A 16,498-nucleotide genomic window follows, 5' to 3' on the forward strand; every position below is an offset into this window, starting at 1 on the left:
AACCTATGTACTTGTGTAAACCCTTCACAATTAATGAGAACTCCTCTACTCCGTGAACGTAGCCAATCTGGGTGAACCACGTACATCTTGTGTTTGCTTCCCTGTCTCTATCCATTTACATACTTATCCACACTAGTGACCTTCTCGCTCACCAAAGCGTACTTCGTTTAGGAGGTTCACGCAAGTATAGTGCGGCTTATGGTTCTAGTAGCACAAAATATATAAACCATACTATGCTAGTTCCCTAGAGCAATCTAGCGAAGGTCACAAACTTAACATTTTCTGTTGTACCAAAGTCCTCACTGATTTTGTGCATCAACCATGTATATTGTAAGGCAACCTATTTTTTATTTACATCTATAGAATTTTTATCCAAACATAACGAAAGACTAACGGAAGTTTGGATTTGGACCTCAATTGCTAACAAGGCTTACCACGAGGGTTTAATTAACAATTTTTTCACCACAAATTTTTTTTTAAGAGAAAAGGACAAAAATAAATTAAAATAGAAGAGGAAAGATGAGGGAAGAGATAAGAGAATCATACTCCTTATTAGAAATCTTCCGGTTGATGGTGAGGTGAAGTACGTAAGTGGTTGGAGAATGACTAGCATGTGGTAATCTTCTAAGTTCTAACTGTCAACCACATGTTGATGGGATAAAACCATCATGGTTTGATAGAGCTCTTTGACGTGTGGGATACATCTCCAATAGTTTGAAAATTACCATAAAGCTACATTTAAAAGATGAAGATTTATGGCATAAGGAGACCATGAGAGATTGTGGTTTGATGGGTGTGGAATATCAAGAATATTTTGATATTTATCGTGGGAGAGATGGGTGTAGCTTGAAAACGTCTATACGGATTGATGGCCAGGAGTATGGAAAGAACGTAGCCTATAAATAGGAGGGACTGAAATATGAAAACTCTTCTAACTCAACAAATAAATTAAAACACTCTACTCGAAAATAAGCAGTGGGAGTAATTGTACTTCAAAAGGAAGTTTTAAAACATTTCTGTTGTATCGCTTCTTCAATCCTAACACTTCGGAAGGATTAATCTATGTTGGCCCATCTACTCTCCCTCCTACATACATAAGGTTAGAGTTTTGGGGAGCAACCACATGCACACGCACCCACGGACAATGGAAACAGTTGCATTTAAAATAGACAAGTAGTATGCCCAACTTCAGTCAAATAAGGGGCCCAATCAAGCATAAGAAACCCATGCTAACAAATACGAGTGGAAGATCATTAAATTACTTTTGGTGGATTTCACAAAGAGTAAAGAGGACCCGAGTAATTTATTCTAATCTCACACTTTACTTTATAGTTATTTTATTGCCTGCCTGTCAATCTTCACAACAAAATAACTCACCTCTTAAATTTGCTCCTCGTCAAATTCTTAACAATTCAACACTACCAATTACTTAATCTGCAGCAATTACAAAAGCTAACCTACCAGGGTTTAAAATTTATTTGTGTATTTTTATGTTATTTAGAGCATATACGAGTTAGCCAAGCAGGCAATAATCTAACCTTTTCCTCTATTTCTCCGATCTTCTCCTTCAACTTCTGACGAGAAGTTCTCAGTGACTTTTGCTGATTGTTAAGGCCTGAAACGGTTTGGTGCAATTCTTTAACTTTTGCATCTACCTCCTGAACAAGAGGCAACTTCTTTTCTCTTGCTTCATTGTAGTCCGCAATCTCTGCATTCAACTACAACACAAAAATCTAGTGAAATTGACGCATCTTCGACATTAAACCTTTTAGTTTATTAAAGGAACCTTTTTTATATTAAAGTTACCTGGGAAATCTTATCCTCCCATCCTTTGCGTCGCTCATCTGTGTCAGTTAATTGATCCACGACTTGGGTAAGGATATTCATTTTTGTTTCTCTGATACGTAACATAAACAGCTATCATGTGTGAGAAGCAATTATGATAGAACTATTTAAACCAGACAGTTGAGCTTTTCATATGTGAAACATGTTCTCTTTTCCATTATGTTCGAAATGGGAAGAACTATTGTCCTTCAGGTGAAGTTTGATTTTATTAAGGATAAAAATGTAATTACACCTTCAAGGGATAATACTTAGAGGCTAAGGAATGTTTAGTTTGTTAGTTTAGTTACACTTTCTGTTAGTTGTAATGACAACTGTGATGGTTGTGATAGTTGTGTATAAATACTCATAGTGTAAAAGTTATTAAAAATTATTAATGAGAATATTTCTCTTAATATGGTATCACTCGCCCTCAGTCTCACGACGTCTCCTCTTCGATCCTCTTTTCCTGCTTCTCTCTGCACCGCTTCATCTTCTTCGATCCATTGATCGTGTTCTTGATCTTGATCGTGTCTTGTTGTTCTTGATCGTGCTTTGTTCTTCTCGATCGTGATTTCTCTCTCAATCCAGCTATGGTGACTGCTACATCTTCTTCCTTCGAGTTCACCGATCCACATCCTAACCCTAATTCTGCGATTTCTTCCTCCATTACAATCCAAAATATTGGATCTATGGTTCCGATCAAGCTTACCACCACAAATTACCTGACCTGGAGTGCCTTATTTGCTCCAATTCTTCGTCGCTACAATCTTACCGGTCTTATTGATGGATCCATGGCGGCGCCGCCCAAATATCTCCTTGATTCTTCTGGCAATCGCACCGCGACTCTCAATCCTGCTTACGTTACTTGGTTTTAGAATGATCAGAACATTCTCATCTGGATCAATTCCACTCTGTCTGAATCTTTGATTCCTTACACAGTTGGCGTCACTTCTGCTCGCGAACTTTGGGCGAAATTGGAATCGTGTCTCGCCACTGCATCTCAGTCTCACATCCATGAGCTTCGTTCTCGTCTTCGCAGTCTTGTTAAAGGTGATTTGACTACTGCTCAATATCTCCAGCAAATTGAAGAAATTGCCGATGCCCTAGCAAGTGCTGGTGCTCCTGTTGAAGATTCCGATCTCATCTCAGTCACACTTCATGGCTTACCTCCTAAATTTGACTCCTTTGTGGATGCTATTCAGTTTCGTCTTGGTTCCACGACTATTGATGAATTACACGGATTACTTCTCAGTAAGGAGATTCAACTCAACAATCGGAAGAAATCTGTCTCAACTGCACCATTTCAGGCATATAATTCCTCGGCTGGTATTCTTCCCTTGCCTGCTCCCTCTATCTCTCAAGCATTTACTGCTCAGCATCCTTCTCAGTTCTCCAATCAAGGTTGCAATGTGGATCGCAATTATTCGGGCCCAAATCGGGGCAATTTTCAGAATCGTGGAAATTCCAGATTCAACAATGGCAGAAATACCTACTCTCGTCCTAATCAGCGATTCAATCGTGGAGCTCGCAATAACTACTCTTCCACTCGAAAACTTTTCTGTCAGATTTGTCGACAACCAGACCATGAGGCTTGTGATTGTCCTCATCACATGGATCAAAACTACAATGGCAAATCTTCTCATTCTGCAATGGTTGCTGGTACCTCTCCTTCTCCTCCTACCTGGATTGTTGACTCTGGTGCTAGTTCCCATATGACAAACTCGTATGCCAACCTTCAGAATCCAGAAGCCTACACTGGTCCTGAGCAAGTGTATATTGGAGATGGCAAAGGTTTGCCTATTCTTCATTCTGGCTCATCCTCTTTGCATACTTCTACTGATTCTTTTGCTTTAAAGCATGTCTTACATGTTCCTGCTTTAAAGCACAATCTTCTCTCTGCTAATCAATTTCTTCTTGACAATTCTTGTTCTATGCATCTTTATCCTTTTCACTTCACTGTGAAGGATCTTTCTTCGGGGAGAATGCTTTTTAAAGGACCAGTTCAACATGGCTTTTATCCTTTTCACTCATCCTTCTCTCCTGCGAATTCTCATCAAGCTTTAGCTGCCTCTGTCAAAGCTCCAAAGCATTTTTGGCATCAAAGACTGGGCCATCCTTCTGTAAAGATCATGAATAAGTTGGTTTCTCAATCCTGTATTTCTGTTCTTGATGCTTCAAATAAAGCTTTTTGCTCCGATTGTGCACTAGGAAAATGTTCTAAACTTCCTTTTTCTAGTACTACTTGTACGACCCGAAAGCCTTTAGAACTTATCCATACGGATGTTTGGGGACCCTCACCCATACTGTCTCATCATGGTTTTCGGTATTATGTCATTTTCATAGATGACTATACCAGATATTGTTGGTTCTATCCTTTAAGGTGTAAATCTGATGTCCTCTCCACCTTTATGCAATGGAAATCACTTGTTGAGAATTCTCTGTGTACAAACGTTATTACATTACGTTCAGATTCTGGTGGTGAATTTGTTAGCACTGCATTCTCTCAGTTCTTAGCTCGCCATGGCATTCATCATCAGCTCACTTGTCCTCATACCCCCGAGCAAAATGGGTGTGCCGAACGTAAGCATCGGCATATTGTTGAGACCTCTCGAACTCTCTTGGCAGCATCTAAAGTGCCTCATGCTTATTGGGTTGAGGCTTTTGCTACCTCTGTTTATCTCATCAATCGGCTACCCACAATATCTCGATCCTCTCCTTGGCAGTCTCTTTTCCAGAAAGAACCTGACTATAAATCTCTCAAGGTTTTTGGTTGTCGCTGTTTCCCTTGGTTGAAACCATACACATCCTCCAAACTTGATCCTAGAAGCACACCCTGTGTCTTCCTGGGTTATAGCTTAAATCACAAGGGCTATCTATGTCTACATCCATCTACTAACCGGTTGTATATTTCAAGGCATGTTATCTTTGATGAGTCCACTTTTCCCTTTCATACCTTACATTCTTCTTCATCCCAACCTGTTTCCTCCTCTCCCTTATACCCATCCTCTATTCCCTCATCACTCACATTTCATTCTATCTCTACCCCACCTACACCCTCTGTCCCTTCTCCAACCCAGGTTCCCACCTTTGCAGAATCTTCAAATCTGCTCCAACCATCTGCAGCTTCCCCCAATCCCTGCTCCCAGCCTATATTACCTATCAACACCCACCAAATGCAAACTCGATCAAAATCTGGCATATTCAAACCCAAAGCCCTAGCTGCAACCAAACACCCTATTCCTTCCCATCTTGTAGTTGATTATGTTCCTTCAACCTACCTACAAGCTTCTAAACACTCTCATTGGCGCAAGGCAATGCAAGAGGAGTTCAATGCCCTTGCCTCTACTGGTATATGGTCACTTGTACCCCCTTTTTCCTCTCATAATCTTGTGGGATGTAAGTGGGTGTTTCGGATCAAACGGAAACCCGATGGTTCTATTGACAGGTACAAAGCCCGTTTGGTTGCTAAGGGTTTTCACCAACAAGAGGGTCTTGACTACACTGAAACATTCAGTCCCGTGGCCAAACCAGTGACTATTCGTCTCCTGCTCACTCTTGTTGCTCAGTTTGATTGGTTCCTCAATCAATTAGATGTCAGCAATGCCTTTCTCCATGGCACCCTTACTGAATCAGTGTTTATGCAACAACCCCCTGGCTTTGAAGATCCAACCAACCCGCATCATGTTTGTCATCTTCACAGATCCCTTTATGGTTTGAAACAGGCTCCTGGAGCCTGGTATGACAAGCTTCATAATGCTCTGCACTCTCTTGGTTTTAAAGGCTCCCAAAGTGATCATTCTCTGTTTATAAAGAGTTATCCTACTCCGGTATTCATCCTCGTCTATGTCGATGACATCTTAGTCACCGGACCCTCTTCTGCAGCTTGTCAACAAGTCATCACTCAACTCAGTGATCTGTTTCCCATCAAGGATCTTGGTGCTCTTCATTACTTTCTTGGTATTGAAGTTAAACGATCATCTTCTGGTCTTTTCATCTCTCAAACCAAGTATATTTTGGATCTATTGGCAAAAGCAAAAATGGAAGGTGCCAAGCCCTGCAGCACCCCTCTCAGTACCACCAAGCTGGATCACTTGTCTCCACTGCTCGATAATGCTTCTGAATATCGATCTCTTGTTGGAGCTCTTCAGTACTTGACTTGGACTCGACCTGATCTTAGTTTTGCTGTGAATTTGGTATGTCAGTTTATGCATAATCCCCGCCTTTCCCATCTGCAAGCAGTAAAACGTATTCTCCGCTATCTTAAAGGTTCTCTTGATCTTGGATTATGGTTCTCCAAGTCCTCTCAAGTTCCATCTATTCAAGCCTTTTCCGATGCCGATTGGGCGGGCTGTTCCTTGGACAGAAGATCTACAGGTGGATACTGTGTCTATTTTGGCAACTCTCTCATTAGTTGGAGTGCCAAGAAGCAACCTACTGTTGCTCGTTCCTCCACTGAAGCGGAATATCGCTCTCTTGCAAATACGGCTGCAGAAATCACATGGATATGTAAACTGCTTGCTGACCTCTCTTATTCTCTGCCTCATTCTCCCACGATCTGGTGTGACAATCTCTCTGCCATTTCCTTAGCGAAAAATCCTATTTTTCATGCTCGAACAAAGCATGTCGAGCTTGATTACCATTATATTCGTGAAAAGGTTCTAGCCAATCAAATTTCTGTGCAATTTATTTGTACCCAGGATCAGGTGGCAGATATTTGCACCAAATCTCTGTCACAACCTCGGTTCATCCTTCTTCGTGACAAACTCCAACTGCGATTACCCCAGTTTCGTTTGCGGGGGGATATTAAGGATAAAAATGTAATTACACCTTCAAGGGATAATACTTAGAGGCTAAGGAATGTTTAGTTTGTTAGTTTAGTTACATTTTCTGTTAGTTGTAATGACAACTGTGATGGTTGTGATAGTTGTGTATAAATACTCATAGTGTAAAAGTTATTAAAAATTATTAAAGAGAATATTTCTCTTAATAGATTTGTGCTTCCTTGAAACAAATAACTAACAACACCAAATCTTAGCTGTGAAGAGAGAAAATGAGAAGTGCACTGACAAAATATTCAGTCCGATCCGTCTCAGGTTTTACGAGAACTTTTAAGGTAAATCTCTTTGACAATCTACTAAAGCCACCACTTCCTTGATTCTGTTGCATAGCTTCATGGTCCGGGCCGAGTCCATGTGAAAATCAGGGTTCTGGAGCTGCTCCAAGGCCGAAAACTCAACCTGCCCAAAATCTTCCCTGCATAAATCAGAAACCCCATGAAGGTTTGGAGTTCAGACTCTCTATTCTCCAGTACCAAACATAAAATTTTGAAAAAAAATAAGCGGCTGTTTGATGACCATTTTGTTTTGTTAGTTACCAAACGAGTTCACAAATTAAAATAAAAATAAAAAACTGAAAACAAAATGGTTATCGCTCGGCCCTAAACATTGATTATGCTTCATTTTTCGAACACGAATCAAACCGGGTTCAAACCCATCTCTTTAACTACTGAAAATACGAAAAATTACTGGAAAATGCAAATCCACATATACCCATTGAAATTAAAAACACGAAAATTAGGGATTTGAATTTCTAACGGAGTGGGAAAATTAGGGAAATTGAGGGTATAAGGAGAGAGAAGTACTCGTGGAAGAAGTCGAGGGAGACGAGGATGCGGGTGTAGAGGTCGGCGACGAAATCCGGGTTGGGGTTGACGAGATCGCGGTCGGAAATAGCGACGATGTGAGCGTCGGCGAGGATTGTGACGATGTCGGAGCAAGTAAACTTCGGGTACTCAAACTTCGACATTTCTTCCCTTCCCCAAATCTTTCAGAAACTTGGTACTCGCGGCGAGTGGCGAGGGAAGAAAAGCTCAAGGTATAGAAAGCGGAAATGGAACTGAATGTTTTCCCGCTTCTTCGGATAATTGAAAAATCTTTTTTTTATTTTATTTTTTTATGGACCCGTTTGATGAACAACTGTTTTCCATTTCCACCCAAAAAAAAAAAAAGAATTAGATATCGTTTTATAACCATTTCATTTTGATCATGGTCTAAAATATTCATAATATTCCGATATTTCCGATATCATCAATATTTTAGACCTTGCTAAGTCACTCGTGTATCTTATCATGCAATGTATAAAGTGTAAAATATTGTACTAATTCATTATATATAAATGATTATGGTGTGTTTAAACTTCTTTCATTAATTACTACATATTTTCTACAATCACAATGTTTGCTAGCTCGCTATATAATCAACTTAAATCAGTTATATCTATCATGCAATGCATTTCCTTCCAATTTTTTGTGATAAACTAATAGATAATTGACTAAATAAACATCCTGCAAAGTTTCAATAAAAATTTCCAAGTTTTTCTTACAATTTCCGTGGTTTTTATTCAATTTTTATCGATATCGATAATATCCCGATATTTCCATCGAAATTTCCGTGTTTTTGGACTACCGATATTTCCGATATCATCGATATTTAATACCTTGATTTTGATACATCGAAAAAATAAAAAATAAAAATCAAATAGTTATCAACTTGCCACTTCAAAATAAAATTTTTTAGGGAGTTTTAACGAAAAGCCCACGGTACTGTTCACTTTAACGAAAAACCATATTTTTACACTAAAAAGTCAAACCTGCTACTATTCACTTTACCCTTTATTTTGTCCTTATCGTTAAAACTCAAAGTTTTCAAACCCTTTTCATTAGTTTTCCTAATTTTTTATGAGTCAAATGCAAATTTGAAGAATGAAATGGCATGTGACAAAGAGTACTATATTTTTCATAATGTTAGATTAAAGTTACAGAATGAAAGGGCATGTGACAAAAAGTGTTCTATTTTTCGTAATTCGGATGAAATTTTGGTTCATGTCTTGTTATTCTGGTTGAAAATCTTTAGTTTCATTGATTGAGAAAATTTTCAATGTATACATCATGTCGTCATACAATTAGAGGAAATTTTTTCCAAGTTTCCCTCCAATTGTGTAATAACATGTGACATATTATCTCATGTTTCGAGCATACTGAAATATCTCTTCTATTGATTAACAATTTGTTCGGCAGCATAACCACTAGGGTTGCCACAATCGAACTGAACTGAAGTTCCTGAACCACCAATTTCTTGTTGACTGTGGAGGCACACATCACACATGCACCAGACAAGTAATAGTAAAACAAGCATCGCTTGGTGCGAAAATATTTTGGTCATGCGGTGCACACATCTGAACGTAAACCCGGCTTATAAACACGACACAATTCCGAACAAAAACCTTCATCCATGTAAACAGAAAACACAGTGCAAAGATAGCAAATATTGATCATGAACCACAGGAAACCAGAACATTCACTGTGAACACAGCCGAAATCACTAGTATGATTATTCAATTCTATATATACTATATGAGAAGTGTCGATACCTTTGTAACTTTGAAGCAAACCTGCAATTATCGGTTTTACATGTTGAGTGTCGCCAACAAGTACGTCAGTGTGCGGCTGTATTTTCTTTTTCTTTCTTGTGTTCTGTCCAAATACAGGTGAAAAGTTATCTTCTACGTACTGAAATAGGAAATCGGAAACCAAGATTATCGTGACTCCTCAACCGGAACTGTTGGAAGCATCTAAGCATGATATGGTCACATTTATAAATTTAATATGCACATGTATGTAGAATGTGCATCCAAGCTAAACAGATGTGGAAAAGTTCAACCAATTCCATCATGATGCTTACTTTGAAGAAATCTCATGTATCAATACATGAAACAAAAATTTATTCAACTTAAAAGGGATAATAAGACATACCTCTCTGGTTCAACAGTCCTCTTTGCAAGCATAAGTGTCAAGAATACAGGAACCATTGCAGCGCACAAATGCTTAAGGGTGTGCCGGCTGACAATATGATGAGTCCAATCGTAGATCACTTTATCAGCAGCTTCTTCCACCTTAGCTAAAAGATAAAATCCTGCAATAATGGGAAAATTTCATAACTAACACAGTAAAAACGGTACAAAATTTTAGAAAATCACAAAGGAACATAGAAACAAACCTGCTGCCCAAAGCCAATATGTGGAATGAGTGCACATTGGGGGCAACAAGATAGCCATCAGAGGAATGGCAATGCAAGGAAGATTGGACCAATGATGTCTTCCTAAGTTCAATTAGATGCCCTAATTCCATAATTGATGTCTGTATGACGTAATTTGATTATTTGAAGTTAGTTTCATTACGATACATTACTTGATCAAAATATGAATCGACAATCCGACCGTTGGATCGCCACCAAACCTTAATGCATTATAGAACATAATATTTAGTTAAAATTAGTATTAATAGAGGCTCAGTGAGGCTTTGTGGCTTATCTCAGTGAGTGACTTTAATATATGTGATATGCTGATTACCCGATTCTTTATATTAATATCCCTTGTGGATATGACTTAGTTTATAAATGTGTTTTCTGTTAAAATGTGATTCTTTTATAATTGGTCATCGATCTATTTTTATTAAGATGTGAATTGATTCATGGATTGGTAATATTTGTGAAAAAATGATTTGAATTGCATATTGAAATGTTTGTTAAATCGAGGGCTAGTAGGAGACCATGACCCTGCTTGGTTAATCCGCGATAGGGGGTCACTAGTAGTCCTGCTTGGTTAATCTGCGATAAGGGACCATATTATTTATGGATCGTGCTTGGTTAATCTGTGATAAGCGATCCTTATGGCCATACATACTTATGAGTGATTATGCTTGGTTAATCCGCGATAAGTGATCACTGCCTAACAGTTCTGTAGATGTGACTTTGCTTGGTTAATCCGCGATAAAGGGTCACTGCCTACTTAGTTATCTTGGTCCTGCTTGGTTAATCCACTATAGGGGACCATATTTTCTATGGATCGTGCTTGGGTAATTCGAGATAGGCGATCCTTATATCTTTGGTATGGCCACACACACCCACACACACACACTTAAGGGTGATCATGTTTGGTTAATCTGCGATAGGTGATCACTGCCTAATAGATGCGTATGAGTGACTCTGCTTGGTTAATCCGCAATAGAGGGCCATTTCCTGTTTGGCTACATATGTAAGCTTCGGCCGAACTGCGTCCCTCTAGCCCTAGTTTTTAATGCTCATATGAACGATGGCTTTTGGGAATCTTGTGGTTTGAATTAGAAAAAGCGTTAGATGTCTGGGTGACTCCTTCGGAGTTTTCAACGACTTGATTATGATTTCATAAAGTATGATTCTATACTTGATGTTTATAGATTGTGATCAATGGTTTGTTTTTATTGAATATCACATACTTGTATTATTGTCACTCACCCGAGCCTTGCAGCTTATCTGAGTGCCTGATTTGCCAGTGTACCATTCCCATAATGTAGGCATTGATTTTACATGTGACAGGTCTGGGTAGATTACGAGAAACCACTTGATATTTTGGTTCCGTTGAGTGGTCCGGAACCCGATGTTGTTGGATTCCGTTGAGTGGGCTGGAATCCTTACTCTTGTTCATTTCCATAAGGTTATCTTAGATTCCTAGATTCGAGTGAATGAGAATTACCCACAATAGATCTTGTGAATACAAATTAGAATTACCATGTTATTATTCATAATCCAAGTAGGGAATTATATAGAGTTCTTGGTTAAATTAGTGAAATGATATGTTATCGCATTGTTTGATTAACGTAATTAAATGCCAAGATCGTGCATCTTTGATTCATGAATTGATTAATTGACGAGATTGTGGAATGATGCTGGATATGAATGTTCTCAGCAACGAACAAAAAATCCCCCTGAAGGAACAAATTCAGATCCGACTATCCTAGTAAGGAAGAATGGTAACTATAAAATCCACCCCTCAAGCCTAGAACTCCACTTCCTGTAAACTGATCCTGTTGGACGTGTAATAGGAATCGCTCGGTCAAATATCCTGCCTTTCTAACCAGCCTTTTTCTTCTCCCTTTTCTTCTTATTTCGCAATGCATTCTTGCTCAATGTCCTTCATTAAATTTGCATGAACAAGCATTTCATAATAATATGAAAATCCTTCACTAAGGAAAGAGGAAACAAGAAAATTATGTAAGTTCATTACGAGAACATTTAATAAAAGGCTTTACACACACGATTGTCGATATTTTATATATTATGAACTCGCCCATGATCTGGATAGAACCAACTTAGAAAAATAGAAACCAATACAAGTCATGTATACCTGAGCCTGAACAGCAGAAGCAGCCTTAGCATGTGGGGGCCGATATGCAGCAGGTTTTTGTGCAGGTGGGTTGCTAGTGCTTGCTTTTGCAGAAGTTTGAGAATTTTTTGACCTTTCTTCTGAAAAAAATAATCATAGTTTCTCAGTGAACCACAAAACATACAGGTAATAATTCAAATCCACAGTCAACTAAGTTTGAGAATTCTACACGAGAGCAACCCTGAGGTTTCGTGTTAAGAATAAATCTCATATTAATAAGATAATAGACATTACATGTATTTATACGTAATTTGTAACGACATATCCCAAAAAATTACGGTTTTTATAATTTTAAAACGTGAAATTTTGAAAATGCCCTTCGAGGCAATGCGTTGATTTTATTTTACCACCTTATCGTGTCATGTAAGATTTGTTTTCTTGGCGCATCCTCATAGTACTCATTGCTACGAACACGTGGGCGTGAACGGAACGTAATATGGAGCTATAACGAATGACTTATTAACGAACGAAGTCGAGGGTAAAATGGTCATTTGACCATAAATCTGGAAGGCTCCACATTTTGCTAAAGCAATCAGTTGATGCCACGTGTGTGGCTGAGATGGAAAGAAATGAGAGAAAAGGAGGAGCTGGACCAATAAAAAAAAAGGAGGTGATGAGTGACCAATGAGAACAGAGAGCAAGGAGAGAAATGAGGGAGGAGAGAAGGAGGGGAATCGGCCAGGTTCCCCTTGACCCATGTGACCTAACCCTGTTCCCTTGGAATTTTTTGATGGTTTTCCGTTGTTTTTTTCTGACGATCATCTGGGAACCACTCAACGCCCTTCCATCTACCAATCCCACCTCAAAATGGAAGAAATTGGACCCGATTTCATGAAGAACCACACTGGTAGGTGCGATGGTTCCATGGCGGCGATCCGCCCTTTTCCAAAGCCAACTCCATCGATCACCACCACCAATGGACTCCCCTCAACCTCAGGAACAAATCTCATGCATTGGTTGTGGCCTCAGAGATTGTTTGGAGTCGAATCAAGAACACTCAATTCTAGGGTTTTCGACGGTTCGAGGGTGATTTGAGGTGTTTCCCGGCTGAATTGGACTTAGGACCAAGTGCATCGGTGGACGTGATCCGATCCTCGCTAGTTGAGCGGCTCTCGGGCAATAAAATAATTGTGAGTGGACCCCTTCTAAACTTACATATTTTTATTAAATATTAGCCTAGCGTGCATTGCATATTTCATGATTTGAATATGTTTTATATTATCTTTACGAATTTCTATAGTTACGGTTATGAGATGTTTATGTTTTCATTAAAGTGCTTTTACGAAATATTTCTATTTATCAAATTTACATTTTAGTAAAGGTTATGAATTATTGGATTTTCGTATATGAAATCATATGGATTTATGAATATGTGCTCTCCTGGGTTTATGAGATGAGGTTTTGAGCTTTTGAGCTCCGGTTTGGATATGAGATTTTTGAGATATGTTTTGGGTACGTATCTAGTGGGTTATCATACAACACATCCACACAACACGAGTATGTAGATGTCTATGGCCATAGGACACAGTTGAGGATGATTATGTATATATATTTCTTCTCTGGCGTAACCTAGAGTCGTATAGCTTCACCGTCGGGTGATGGGGCCTACCATGATACTTCAATGGCATAACCTAGTGTTGTATATCTTCATCTTCGGGTGATGGACAGGTATTGCCTTTGGGCGGATAAGGAATTGGTGATATTTATGACATACCCCCAGCTTCACTACTAAAAGCAGTGTCAGACAACTTCACTAGCCACGGCTAGTGTCGATGTGTGATGTATGTATTTCATTCTCCAGTGTAATCCGGAGTCGTACAGCTTCCCCTTCAAGTGATGGGGCCTACCATGTTTCTTCACTAGCGTAACCCAGTGTCTTACAATTTCACCTTCGGGTGATGGACAAGTACTACCTTCAGGCGACTATGATACCCATTTAGAGTACAATGTTGAAGATAATTATGGATTTGCCTTCGGGCGATGATAGCACCGTTATTGAGCATGGTTTTACTCACACTGTTTTACGAATATTTTGCATGGCATGCCAGGGTTTTCATAAAGCCTACTATATAGTATTATATATGTTTTCGGGTTACTATGTTCAAAAATAAAATGTTTTTGTATTATTAGTATTATTACTATAAACTTTGGTCCACTCACGCTTAGGTTTTTGCACCCCCTTAGGAGTTGGGATCGAGGCATATGATCTCAGCGTCAGGGCACTTCGGCTTAGTTATCCTCGAGTCTTCTCAGTGTAGGTATCATTTCCTTGTTCGTATCTTTTTATAGTCATTCCTTCATATTATTCTTAGTTAGTTGTATGCTCTAAGAACGTTTTTGCTTTGGTATAATCATTCTAATTGCATATATTTTAGTTATACGGGTATTTTAAATGGCTTCATCACCCTCGGGTGTCTGCCAGCACGTGCTTACCTTAATATTTAGGAATATCGGGGTTGGGGCGTGTCAGTTTGGTATCAGAGCAAGGTTCGTTCAGAGCATACTTAGGATCTTCTCCTACTCTAATGATATGTCGGCCTTGATATCATTTGGATGTCATGGCTTCCGTTTGTTGACGTCTTTCGACACGGTTGTACGATCCTCATTCTGCATGAATAGTCACATCCTATTGAAGAATAAGAAATCAGTGTCGAGATTGTGCCTCAAGTTTGACGTAATAGGTTATGAATGACTTTCAGCATCGAACCAATACTCTGCATCATGCATTCCCTAGAAATGGCGGCCAAAGTCGGTTCTACATAAAAATAACGTGAAATAGAAAAGTCTTAATGAGATTAAGTCTAGTTGGAATCAATTGAGGATTGGAAATGAGGATGGGCATCTGCGATATGTGTTCCTTCTGAATGGCGGGCATAGGCATATTTGTCGGGAAATCGCTTTTGACATTGGAATTTTGTGTTAGAGGAAAATCAGGGAAGCACCAGTTGTAGGAAAATGTGAATATGTATCTATGGGATGGGTCGAATTAGCTTCCTCGGAACTGTCGTTTCTGCTAAAGGAATTCATGTGGACCCTCAGGAAATTTCTTAGTGATTACCTTACCGAAAATATCCTTGTCTACTCCGACCACGACGTCAGTTATTATACATCCACAACTACCTTTATATTGAATTCCTCAAATGTCGATCTTGATGAGAATTCGTACATTTCTTAGGAGACGTGAGCGTAGCAGAAGATATTCTTACGAAATCCAAGGTTGCAACAATTGGAAATTGATAATCCTCTCGAGTGTCTTGAGTTACGAAATACCATTGGTTTTGTCAATTCCTATCGATAGTTGCCAACAATCCTTAACCATGATCCTATTTCCATTTTCTTTGGCTAGGAAACAAATCAGTTTTGTTCGAGTTGTTGCCTTACCCCATCATTGTTCTTATACTCTTCCATGACACCGATAAATTTTGAATGTGAAGGTGATGTTTTTCTGAATGTGTAGTTGTGCACTGATGCAGCATATCGGGTGATGAGTTTACTTTTCGACGGTTGAAACCACATGATGCAAACCGTCCTATCTACAACCTTGAGTCAGTTGCCATCATCCTGGTTTGGAAAATTGATGACACATCTTCGTGGAGAAACACGTCAAATCGTTATTAATCTCGCATACTTCCCAGATATCTTCACTCGAAAATAGGGAAGTCTCAGGGAGCAATGATGGTTAGGATATATCGATGTTTATGATTGCACCATCGCGTACCACCTCAATTGTGCAATTATAGTTACTAGCGACCGCAGTAGAAAAATACATAGGTACCGAATGCTTTTCAATCAGTTCTATTTTCACCTTATAAGGAACCCTCGTGTACTTTTGTGATGTTACTCTTTGATTACCAAGAAACCTTGCTAGCTAATTTTCTACCCTTGGCCTGAGATGAAAAATGAATTGGTTAGTCATTCGACATAATTCTTCATTTTTGAATTTGTCAGATTCCTTGATGTTTTGGTGTGCTTTGGCTTCGTTCGTAATCTCAGTTTCACCTCTGGCACTAAAAGATATCTTGGATAATCTTGGGTCACTTTTCTGTTCTCCATGTTGTTTCTGAAGTAGACAAACTGTCCAGGAGGACCACTCAAACATAGAAGCTTTTAGTTGAGGTCATCTATTTTCAATCACCCAATCAGCACCTTATCGAATGAATCTTCACCACTTGTGATTTATTATTCCTGGAGCTACCATTGTAACGAATTTTTGTAAATTTCAGTTTGGGGAAAAATCTAAATTTCCGCTCGTCAGTTTTTCATTAGACTATCATTCAAGTTGAGTTATCGTTCAACCATTTCGATCGTTATCACGATCCAGTTAGATACTTACACGTATTCAAGCTTTAAAATAGTATATTCAATCTAGATATCTTGTACTTTAGATTTGATGAACTTGTTTTGACTCTCAATTTCT

The 16,498-nt window shown here is 38.9% G+C and overlaps 2 protein-coding genes across 2 annotated transcripts; both read right to left on the reverse strand.

The window, feature by feature from the left end:
* Positions 1 to 1,425: 1,425 nt before the first annotated feature.
* LOC139198167 (kinetochore protein NUF2 homolog) lies at positions 1,426 to 2,491 on the reverse strand. The gene is made up of 4 exons (XM_070826436.1): positions 2,265 to 2,491; positions 1,807 to 1,897; positions 1,539 to 1,718; positions 1,426 to 1,434 (listed from the first exon to the last, which is right to left on the reverse strand). The coding sequence occupies exons 1-4, from the start codon at positions 2,489 to 2,491 to the stop codon at positions 1,426 to 1,428; spliced, it is 507 nt and encodes a 168-aa protein (XP_070682537.1).
* Positions 1,597 to 7,726, reverse strand: LOC139197955 (kinetochore protein NUF2 homolog). The gene is made up of 4 exons (XM_070826103.1): positions 7,466 to 7,726; positions 6,892 to 7,077; positions 1,807 to 1,897; positions 1,597 to 1,718 (listed from the first exon to the last, which is right to left on the reverse strand). Exons 1-2 carry the CDS (start codon positions 7,627 to 7,629, stop codon positions 6,933 to 6,935), a joined length of 309 nt encoding a protein of 102 aa, XP_070682204.1. The 5' UTR covers positions 7,630 to 7,726; the 3' UTR covers positions 1,597 to 1,718; positions 1,807 to 1,897; positions 6,892 to 6,932.
* Positions 7,727 to 16,498: the final 8,772 nt, after the last annotated feature.

Source organism: Malus domestica, chromosome 08 (genome assembly GCF_042453785.1).
Source record: "Malus domestica chromosome 08, GDT2T_hap1".
Lineage (NCBI taxonomy): Eukaryota > Viridiplantae > Streptophyta > Magnoliopsida > Rosales > Rosaceae > Malus > Malus domestica.